Genomic DNA, 12,317 nt, shown 5'->3' on the forward strand with positions numbered 1-12,317 from the left:
TTTTTTGATCAATGGCAAATACCCTCTCACTTGAAACTTGGCTATATCTCCCCTGTAATTTTGCTGTTAAATTCTGGCTAAAACAATTACTCTGGAGTAAGTCCTTGACCTAGCTTACTCTCTTGGATAATTCTATTTTATCCTTGAAAGTATGCTATGAATGATAATAGAAATCATGTGAAGACTTGTGCTTTTTACCATATTTAATCCTAATTATTTTGTGAAATTTGCATAAAGTAATGATTAGTTGCAATTAACTTTTGAATTTTCTTGGAACATATTTTATTTATGATACCAGTTTATTTGATGTCATAAGGCACTTTAGAAATAATTAATAGTTAAAACATTTTAAACTTTCATCATTATTTTTTAACAGTTTAACCAATTTTTTAATTAATTTAGGAATGATCTCTGCCATTATGAAACGTGGGGAAAACAAATGAGTTGTAATAACAGTAACAACAATAATAAAACTTTTGATTTGATTACTGAATATGATATAGTTAAATTTAAAACAGACATAGCCCAATCATACTATCAAAAAACATCCTACTGAAATAAATGAAGTTTACGTGTACTAAACAGTATTTTTCGTTCGTCTTTATAAGACAGCAAAAACTTTTAACTACTCCTACATTCCCTAACTATTCTCACATTATCTAAACTGCATTCTCTGCAGTTTACAACTCGGCTCACAATTTTCAAAACATTAAAAATGCCGATGCCCTTCCGTTGGCTTCATATCCTCGATTGCGTTTGCGCACTTCCTAGCAAAGCGCACATCCCGACCGGTAACCCAGAACGCTTTCTTCAAACCCTCACGCAGGACTTCCTCGTTCCTGGACCTCAACACGTGACTGGTAGAGATCCTCCCCGTACAATGTTGCTTTAGTGAGGTGCCTAGGACATCTGACTCGTTTAGCTGAAGGTCAATTTCAAGGGAGCCGGCTCTTGGCGCAGCGAGAAATCAGCGTGACTCATACGTGGGAACGAGGCTTCATTGCTGCAGATCTTCACGTTCCACATGCCAATTGCCGCATCATCCCAGCGACGTCGCAGGAGGCGGGCGATTACCCGGAATGGCCCTGCCCTGCCTTCCCTTTCTTAGCGAATGATTGAATGGAAAGCATCTGTTTACCTCCACTAGAAAAGAGGGAGGAGTGGTGCTCTACCAGCCCACTCTTTGGCTTAACCTATCTTAGTCTTGGTCCGAAGGGAAGGGGGCGCTTCCAGATGACTTGTTTTAGTCAAGTGCCACTACAGTTGCAAAGATGGCTGTGCTAAGTTCGTTTCCGACCGAACTGAAGCGACTGCTGGAGAAAGATCCCTACTTGACTCCTTTTGAGCAAGACTTCCAGCGCAGGTAACTTAATCACCTGGGTCCCTTGCTCCACTGGAGTTCTGCTCGCCATTCCCACACCCCTTTCTAACACCCACCACCACTTTCACATTGTGAAATTTTTCCGTTTTTTGCCTATTGGGAGAAGCAAAAGAGTAACAAACAGTCGATTATCATACTCTGAAAGTTACATAATTGTCACATCTCTGTTGCTCCATAGTAAATTCTAGCCCTACCTTATAAATTAGGGGACTGCTTATTTGCAGCCCTATTGTGTGCATGCTACCAGAATTGATAACTTTTTACCAATCCTTATAATAACAGGCTGTTGTTCCATCTATATAATGTATGCAAGTTATTGCAGCTAGTTAAATGTATTTCCTTAATAGAGGGTGGGCAGTTGCATATGTGCTGCCTATGACAGTAGTACTTTGCATTTTCCTCCACTGAAAATAAGCTCTGTTGGTCACTTGTGGAATAATGTGTTTGACTCATGGCTCCCTGGCAGTTTTAGAAGAAAACAGTACAAAACAAAACTAGTTGTATTGCAGCGTACACTACGAGGATCAACATGGGAATCTTTAATTTTTGGGGTGAGAAGATAAGACCAAAGTCATATTATCAAGGAGTATATTGAGGTACCCTGTGCCCTGTACATACTTGTCCATTATTTACCCTTTTAGGATAGGTAATAGTGTACAGAGACCAGAAAAGGCGTAATCAAACACAATCCAACAAAATTAAATGTGATAGAAAAAAATGCTAACCTAGCTTAAACTTACAAGTGCTATTCAATATTTCATACTTTCCCATACTTTTCTGCTTTTACAAATCATTGTTAAGATATACATTCACTGCTTCATAACCTGACTTTTCTTTAAATTTCTCGTTTCTCTTTTCAAGATTTTGCCGACATTACCCCAAATAGTTTTACTCTAAATTCAAAATTTTTTCATTAATTTATTTTTGCAATTCAGTCCTTATATGACCAAACCACTTAGTATATTTTCATATAATGAAGTTGGCCAAGCCCATCCTAATTTCCACTTCTTTCAACAAACAAACTTCCTAACAGATCACGTGGAAATTAGTCTGCGGTGAGAATAATTTTATATTTTCAAGTAACAATCTTCCAAATTCCACAGAAAGGTCATTGGATACTGATTTCTATTATCTATTATGCTTTTGGTTATTCAAAGCTTGCACATAATACTTTTCAATAAGATAAGGTATAGATTATTTTACTTAATTGTACCTGTAGCACATAGAGCACACTGTCAGTAAAGACTGGTGGGTTTTGGCTAGTATACCATAAGCACATCCACAGTACAGTGTCATCTCATGCTGACAGCCTACTCTAGAGATTACTTTTCAAACCAACAGATTGTTAGCATCCCATCAACTGTGAGGCATGTGTAGTTTCCTGGCATACTGAGAGAATTGTTTTTGTAACATTGTTTAACAAAGAGTTTTAAGAACTCAGAGCTGTATCAATTCAATTGGCCTAAGATCTAGTGCTTCTGGTTCAGAAACCCTAGATCAGGGGTGTTAAACTAACAATATAATGTGACATGTCACGACGTGTTGTGACTTTTTTGCCATTGCCAGCAATGGGGTGGGCATGGTTTTGCTTTGATGCTTCCGGCCAGGCCGGCAGTTTGACACACCTGCCCTAGATCTTACTAATTAACATGAATCAATGATCTTTGAGAGTTTGCTGGGTTACAACTTAAAATAGCCAAATACATTGTGGTCGCTTATTGGATATGTTAGCACTTATAGTTAACCTTTGCTTGGATATGGTTCCTGAATTAAACATCAGATACTTAACTAAAAATTTAAAAAGTGAAGAAAGCTGCTATTTTGATAAACATGTTAGACATATAGTGTTGAATGAATTGTGGATATTTCAAGTCAATTTTCTGCAATTAAATCATAATTATGTTGCTTAGATTGGGTTTAATTAATATAATTATGGCTAGCTAATTTGTAACATGATGTAGGAGGAGGAATGGCAGAACCTGTGGGTGGAGTTTAATGAGAGATCAACCTAGAATCCCTATATAGCCACATGCAGACTAAGTCCAACTTGCTTTGAATGTTGTAATTCCTTATCTTGCTCTAAGCAGTGCTAATTGTTATTGAGAAGATTCCTGTACATAGGCTGTTTAGCAATATATCAATTTAATTGGACTTTGTGTACCTGATCTTTTGTATTTGACACTTGATGTATTTTACCAAAATAACCATGGGGTTTTGTATCTAATTTCATCACCCAAAAGATGATCATTACAAATTTTCCCAGAAACCTGGAGCTAGTGTAAGGGATGAATCTTCTTAAAAAATCAAGAATGGAAGGCTGCTTATCAGGCAAGGGATAAGACACATGTGCTTCTTTAAAACAAATTGGACCCAAGCTTATATTTTTGGGGAAATTTCTTTAAACTAGTATTTTCTAGAAAGTGATCTCTGTTAAAGATTAAAATATGGACTTTTCCCAGACAATAAGATTATAAAAATGGATAAATATTGGTAATAATGTAATATAGATTGTAGATAATAGGGGACTTGGAAGTCTTGATACATGACACTATTCTGTCTGAAAATGTGTTGATCTTCATCTTATAACTTTTCTACAATATGATAATTTTGTGGTGGTTATTTCTTCTGAACAAATGATGGATAAATCTATATGTAAAAACCAAGCATTTTTTTTTGTTATATAGTTGGGATCAAGTAGGGGAAGTAGGGGAATGTAATTGAGGCAGCTTTCTCTAATTTGGAATTCGGATGTGTTGGAATTTTGCATCTTTTAGAACAGAGGTCCCCAACCTATGGGCTGTGGCCCACTACCGGGCTGTGGCACGATCCTGGCATAGGGTGGCAGCACGAACCTTACACGGCAGCGGTGCGATCATTGCACCAGGATGGCATTGCTGCGGGCCGCGGCTCAAGCCTCGCACTGGTGGTAGCATGGCCGCGAGCCTGTCGGCGGTGGTGCTACAAGCCTCACACAGGTGCCGCTGTCATTGAGAGCCTCGCGTGCATACTCACAGCCCCGTTTGCATGGTGTGCATGCTTGCAGCTTGTTTGTACACACATATGCACGTGTGGCCACATTCACATTTGTGCATGTGTGTGTAAGGCCCTGTCCCTCCCTCTCCCACCGGGCCACCAATCCAAAAACTTGGATACTCCTGTTTTAGAGTTTATAGCCAGTATTTAAATGGTAAATAAAATAACATTGCAAAATATTCTAATTACTGGATTATTGACAGTGACAGATGAGCAAGCAATTGGGTTGATTTTCAGATTTAAATTTGATTCCCATTGGTATCTTTAAGTAATTCCCTTTATTTTTTTTTTAAAAATAAAGTATTAGAAGGGATGTATTTTGGAGTAGTGGAGTAGTAAAAATTGTCTCTTTGAGGGAAGTACTATTGTTTGATATGGGAAATTAAGCTAAAAAAGGGCCATATACTTCAAAGAAGGACATTTTTCAAAGAAGGTACTGTGCTAATCTTTTAGCAAAAAGATAAAAATCTTGTAACTTCTCAGAAACTAGATGTGTATTTTAAACAATTGTCTTAAATGAGAATGCTTTTTCCTTCCCTAGTGTGCTCTTTTCAGGCACAGTTGTTCACAATTTCCCATAGTTAATATCAGAGATATTTTAGTAGTACATTGGGATGCTATGTTTTGCAAACGTAGATTGCAGCATGTTTAAATGCAGCATTGAAAGAACTTGTCTTAATTTCTGCTGGTGCTAAACTAAGTGAGGTTTGTTTATTTAGAAAGTATATTTGTAGCTTGATCCTTTTATAGCTTTGGGTGGCTGAAGTTATCAGAGAATTAAAATGGTATTTTCCAGTTATTTGTCTAAAGATTTCACAGAAAAAAGGAGCTGTAGTAAGAAATGCTCAAGGGAAAGATAAGATAAATTTATCTGCAACTTTATACCTGTTCCCCACTCCTCTGATACTTGGGCTGCAGCTTGTGTAGTCTTCAAGTGAACATCTCATTTTTTCAGCTCTGATTCAGCTAAAGGACATTTGTCCTTGGAGAGATTCTGTTGCTGTTCTTAGAGAGATTTTGTTGGTTCTTCTTGATCTCTCAGAACAGTGGGCAATGCTTACTTCTAAATTGGTAGAGATATTTGAGAATACAAGGCATAGCACTCATACTCTTAGATAGATTTCATATGGCAGGGGTCCCCAACCCCTAGGCTGTGGACTAGTCCCAATCTGTAGCATGCCAGAAACTGGTCCGCACAAACAAGTCAAGCTCCATCCATGGGATGCAGGCAGCATGCGAAATCATTGTCCCCCCCCCCCCCCGCAGAAGAACCTTTCTCCACAGAACTGTTCCCTGGTGCCAAAAGGTTGGGGGCCACTGTCATATGGTGTCTCTCTGGAGATAGGTGTTCCTTGAAACAGGTCATTCAGTGGTGTATGTGTATATATAAATGTGTCTGTGTGAGGGGTAGAAAGGATATTATTTCAAAGAGTGATAGTTCTGTCTATTCTGAATTGGATCATTCTATCCAAGAAGGAGCAGGTATATTGTTTTTGAGTGCTTCTGAATTAAAATCTGATTTCCCAGTATGAGGCAACAAACAGGAGTCTTTCTGTGGGTTAATATACAACTGACTTCCTGAAGATAATCTTAAAATAGTAATGCATATGCTAACCTCCAGACTCAGTTATATTAATGGGCTATGCATGGGGAAATTTCTTTGTTTCTAGTCTGGAATCTTTGGGCTGGTACAAAACTCCCCAGCCGAGATGGTAATAGAAAAACAAAAAGACCAGACATCAGTCCATTTCAGATATTTGGATGTTATTCTTAAAACTCTGCATAGCTTAGGTTCAAATTGTTTGAGATAACTCTGACCTTGGGATGAACCTTCATGCTTTTTGAGATCATTTGAGAATGTTCGCATATAGTTTCTGAGAAGTTATCTGTAGCTTCCCCTGTTATAATCTCAGTACATTTTTATTAATGTTTAAAAAGACTATTAAATATTTTTGTGATTTAATGTTGATTTCAACTATTGATTTTAAAATTTACTTGTTAGCTTTAATTGCTTTTTGGCTTGTAATGGCTTAGTTTTAAATTTGTTTTTGTGGGAAAGTTGAGTGGGCAGCAACATTTGTTTAATAAATAAAAAAACATTTTTAAATGCAAAATAATGCAGGACTTTTATGAAATTCTTTATTCAGTGATTTTATATTGCTGTTTTCAGTAAAACAAGCCTAGCTAAAACTCAAAATCCTTTTATATAGCAATTAGTGCTATTAAGAGTGACAGTGGATTTCATTTAAATGGATATAGATATAACATTTATTGTAAAATGAGACATGTCATTTAAAATGTATAAAGAAACCAGTTCAGGCATATAGATATAACTATGTAAAATCCTATAATGAAAAAGTCATAAAACAGAAGGAGTCTCATTTTTGACATATCTGTTTTTATTATATATGGTACTGGTGGTTATTATAAAATATGTTTAGAACAACTCTCTTAAAAACTCCATCATTAAATTATAAAATTGAATTCTCAATTAAAACTGTTTTTCAGGTTTGTGTCTCATACTTGAAATCAGAAAACTAGTGGAAATTTTTTTTGAAAGTAAACTAAACTCTTATTTCATATTGGAAATAATAGGAATGAAATAACGTGCAAACACAATTAAGATATGTATAAGCAAAAATCTATTAATACATGTAACAAAGATGATTTTACTTACCGTATATTCTGGCGTATAAGACGACTGGGCATATAAGACGACCCCCAACTTTTGAGAAGATTTTCAGGGTTTAGAAAGTCGTCTTATACGCAGGAAAATACAGTACAATATTGAATTTCTGTTTATAGATGAGCACAATAGGAGCTCTATTCCTTTGCTGCTAGAAAGCGAGTGTTGCCCACCACTGCTTCCCTAAAGCTTCCTGAACTCAGCTGGTATTTTTTTCCCCATATATTTTATTGATTTTTTAAAACATAAATCACTTAATAGTTGGTAAACAGTGTGTTTGCTGGGTTTACATTTGTAAAGAAAAGTTTAAAAATTTAAATGGGATTTTTGAATGCTTTGTCCTGCTGCCTGTGGAATTCTGGGAGTTGAAGTCCACATGTCTTAAAATTGTCAAGGTTGAGAAACACTGTGTTAGTGCTTATTTCTGTAAAAAAAATAGGGCTGGCCACTAGGGGGCAGATTGATTTTAAATTCAGAGAACAGCTACCCGGCGTATAAGACGACCCCCGACTTTTGAGAAGATTTTCAGGGTTTAGAAAGTCGTCTTATATGCCGTAAAATACGGTAGTAGTTGATAGCAATAAGAACTATATTAGCTCAGTATGAGATAGTAGATATTAAGGGAAAAAGAGAGGAAATATTTGATGTTGTAACTTGAGATTTGTGCTAAAGATTTATGTATGTTATTGAATTATTGACTACCCAGCCACCACATTGCTTTTTAAATGTTTAATTGTAAAATTAGAAAACTAATAAAATATTATATAAAAAAAATAATTGGGATCCATTGTAATCAGGTTTCAGCCCTGAGAAATTAGCTGTACAGGATTTTTTTTAAAGGGGGAGGAATATAACTATGTTCATCTTCTTAGATCACACAACAGTTTTTGAAAACATTGACCATGTTTCCTGTTGAGTTGACTAGAGTAGCAAGTACTGTTCTTTAGTGTTTCAGTTCCTAACTTTAGAGCTGATTATGAAAATGACTTTAGATGGCTGTGCCTGTTCAGGCTTCCTACATTTGGGAACATGGTTCTATTTTGCCATTCTTGTAGTTTAACTTCTGCTTGAAGTAACTAAGTAAATTCTTCCTGAGGTTTGCTGATGAGGTCACAGATATGTCACTAACACTCATTTCTTTCTCATTAGTCTTAAGATTAGGGTAAGCTATACTAATGTGGGAAACTTGTCACAATACATAATGAGGACAGTAAACTGAAGTGGAATAATAACAGTAAGGATACTTGTAGGTAGATATCTGACCTAGATGGGTTGCATGTGCTTTTTACAGTCATAGAGTAGCCAGAAATTATTTTCTTTCTCTGTCAAATGACCCTTTGTTAAACATTATTTGTGTTACCTTGTTTTTTTTTTTTAAGTTTCATTGTTTTATCTTGATGGTGTGGATTGTGACCTACCACAATACATCTCAATTGTAGGCACAATAGTCTATGAATATTTTAAATGAATAAATATATCATAATAGCAAAGGAAACAATGTGATTTTATTGCTTGAACTTGTGTAATTGTATGCATAAATGTAAAATGCAGTGTAAAATTGCAATTTGCACAAACAACCACATGCTTAAATGAGTCATCACATCTTATCTCCTCTAGATGTTGTTTATCAGTGCTTTAAGTGTTGTAGAGAAATATAGATTACTATATTTGGTTTATTGGACATAATAATTATTTGTCTGTATAGTCACCGATAATTGAGCTTAACTTGATGGGCCACTTAACAATGGAAATACTTTTTAAAATAAATCTGTTTTGTTTTGAATGTATATAGTTGAGCTGAGAAGTATTTATGTTTGTCACAAATGATAACCAAGTAAACTGGTTCAAAACCAGAATGAAAAATTTCAAGCTTGTTACTATTTTATTATTGTTGTAGTATAACAGGAAAATATCCTTGCACAATGAATTATTACTGTGTTTTTGCTTTCTTGGTAATATAAATCCTGCTAAGTTCTTTCTGTGACTGATTGGTTGCAACATTATAGTAATTTACCCAAAAATATGCTTGCTTTCTGATTTTACTGAAGGACAGATTTCATGAGACCAATTCTCCTTTTTGTATTTCATAATAGGGTTGTTGTTATGTAATCTGTGATATTTGCAGTGTTGTGAAATTTGCTCTGTGCTGTTTTCCTATTCTCTCCTTGGTTAGCATTGCTTTCTAAAATCTCTATACCTCTTTTCAATTCAGTTCATTCAATCAATCAATATTTATAAAAAGAGACACAGCTGAATGCAAGAATAAACAACCACTTTTAAAGCTAAAACTAAAGAAGCTGCACAAATACCTTATCCCAAGGCCTGGAAGAACAACCATGTTTTAAGTATCTTTTGAAGTGTCATCATGGTGGAAACTGCACAAATCTTTATGGAGATATCATTCTAGGTGACAGGTATTGCAAAAGAATAGACATGCCTCCTGGCTCCTGTAAGATGACACTGATGGACAGGAACTGGAATGAATCAGAGGGCAATGAAGCTGAAGAATATGGGTCTTCATGAACAGTCAAGAATATAGCTATACATGTTTTTGTCCATCTCATTTTGTTGCTTAAAGAGAACCAATTTAAATAAAACCATCATATAAAATACCACATTGTGTGATAAAACTGTTTTTATTTGATTAGAAGAAAATGATCATGCACAATATCAAAAAGTGGCTTGTTTAAATGTTCAGCAATCTCTGGCAATTTAATCAAGGAAAATAGTTAGCATAAAATATGTTGCTGATGATTACAATAGTATTTATATTTTTCCTTTTCTCAAAGACCAGACTCTAGAAAGAGTACAGAGAAGAGCAACAAAGATGATTAGGGGACTGGAGGCTAAAACATATAAGGAACGGTTGCTTGAATTGGGTATGTCTAGTTTAACGAAGAGAAGGATGAGGGGGGACATGATAGCTGTGTTCCAATATCTCAGGGGCTGTCACAAAGAAGAAGGAGTCAAGCTATTTTCCAAAGCACCTGAAGGCAGGACAAGAAGCAATGGGTGGAAACTAACCAAAGAGAGAAGCAACCTAGAACTAAGGAGAAACTTCCTGACAGTTAGAACAATTAACCAGTGGAACAACCTGCCTCCAGAAGCGGTGAATGCTCCAACACTGGAAGTTTTTAAGAAGAAACTGGACAGCCATTTGTCCAAAATGGTATAGGGTTTCCTGCCTGAGCAGGGGTTGGACTAGATGACCTCCAAGGTCCCTTCCAACTTTATTATTATTATTATTAATCATCATCATCATCATCATCATCATCTTGATTGATGGGCAGAAACAGTTGGAGGAAACTGATCCCTCAGATAGCCACAGACTATACTGTCAAGGTGACAACTAGTATCTTGAATTGTACCTGGAAGCCAACTGGCAAACAGTGCATTGTATGAAGAAGTAGGATCACATCCCTGCATCTTCTGAATAGGCTTCAAGGGTAGATCCATGTAGAGCACATTATAGTAATCAAATTGTGAGGAGACTAGGGCATGAGTGGCTGAACAGCCTGTCAATGCTGCTAACATCGGATGTTTTTGCTTTGACAACAGATGGAAATGCATCCATTTTTCTCTGTTGCTTTTAGAATTAATTGATGCTGGGAGGAGGAATGTGGATGAGAGTCCAGCTAGTCATAACAATAATAACTCAGCCATGGGAATCCAAGGTCATTGGGCCCAGAGCTGATAGAGTTTTGGCGGGCTGGAGAGCTGGGGAGAAAGCCTGCGCTTCAAGCTTATTTGGGAATGTGATTTATGACTGTTTATTGGCTGAGGGAATTGTGCTTTGATACTTTGTATCGCGGGGAGGGGAATTCAGTTTTTGGGTTCAACTATTGTATGTAGTGCTGATACTTTGTTTCTCGAATAAAAGATTCTGTAAAGTAAACAATGCCTCGAAGTTCTTTTGAAGAGTTTTATCTGTCGGAACCACGACAATATGCCCTATGTGTGAAGCCAGATAATCTGTTTACACCAGGCTGTTTATGCCAATTGCAATCACACTATTTTCTCCACAACTTTCCCCCAAAAGGGAAGGTTGGAGATGGAATGGGAATTATTGATAACTGTTGGATCCAAGCCAGGCTTTTCAAGAAGTAGGCAGATGAGCACCTCTTTCAGGTCTGCTGGGATCTCATTCTGTCTCAGGTGTTAACTTGAGCCCACGTCCTCCCAATTCTCCCACTAGTTCTCTTCAACAGCCCAGTGAACAGGGATCCAAGCCACATGTCAGAACTGAGATCACAGAAAACTCTGTCCACTTCCTTGGTGTCATATAGGCTCACAAACTTCCTGGATAATCTCACTAGGCATTACTTTTGACATCTCAGTAGGTTCTATCTGGCTTCCTCTTAAACCAAACAAATAGTTAAATAAATGACTACGTACAATGCAATGCACATACTAAATTAAAATATTTTTTGTAGTAAATGTTTATTAATAATCAAGTGTTAAACAACTTATAGTTACATGCAAAGTTTGTGTTTGTCTTTTTTTTTTTTAAGCTACCATAATTTGGTTGGACTCAGTAATGCTTTTAATATACTGCATTCTGCTATATACACAATACATTCTGTTCTCCATATTATTGTTCCACATAATTTTATAATTTATAGCTATATTGCATACATTTATGCATTCCAGAATTGTAATTTATCATTGTGTTTATATAGGAGGAAAAAAAGTCAGTTTAAATTTTTTGGTTTATAATTTGGAATGCTGCAAGCCAGAATAATTTCTCCTCCATTACAGATATTATTCAGATAAACAAAAATAGTGCTATTTTCTTCCCATTAGCTAGCTTGTAGAAGTTCAAATGAAGAATGGATGGAAGTCGCTTAAATAAATTAGTTCAGTATGTGGCTTGTAGGTGAAAACATGAAATATAATTGCTTTTATTAAAATCCTATGTATAGATTACTATGTATTTTTTCATTGCTCTGACACATTTTCTTTAACCCATTGTAGTTTTCATAGGTTTATTTATTCCATATGAAATTTAGGGTCATAGGATTGCTTCATAATCATGTGTAAATCTCCTGACTCTCATTTAACCACTTCTGAAAAAAGACTGAACTTTTTTCTGAGCCTCTGTTTGATATAACTTTTATCTTTTCATCTTTTAATTGCCCGGTATATATTCCACTGGATGATTTGTCTTCATACATTTCATTAAATCATAATATATTTTTATTTGGAACAAGGATGAGT

General features: G+C 36.0%; 1 protein-coding gene across 3 annotated transcripts in view; it reads left to right on the top strand.

The window, feature by feature from the left end:
• Window positions 1-328: 328 nt before the first annotated feature.
• The window catches only part of GBE1 (1,4-alpha-glucan branching enzyme 1), a 131,957-nt gene continuing 119,968 nt past the window's right edge, over window positions 329-12,317 (top strand). Inside the window, exon 1 of one of the 3 annotated variants that reach the window (XM_039321303.1) lies at window positions 329-1,363. In XM_039321303.1, coding sequence (XP_039177237.1) covers window positions 1,272-1,363 — 92 coding nt within the window. In that variant the 5' untranslated portion in view covers window positions 329-1,271. The remainder of the gene's footprint in view (window positions 1,364-12,317) is intronic. The other 2 variants (XM_039321304.1, XM_039321305.1) reach the window with 2 other exon arrangements.

The sequence above is a fragment of the Crotalus tigris genome, unplaced genomic scaffold, assembly GCF_016545835.1.
Source record: "Crotalus tigris isolate CLP2741 ecotype Arizona unplaced genomic scaffold, ASM1654583v1 scf7180000023726.963151, whole genome shotgun sequence".
Classification (NCBI taxonomy): domain Eukaryota; kingdom Metazoa; phylum Chordata; class Lepidosauria; order Squamata; family Viperidae; genus Crotalus; species Crotalus tigris.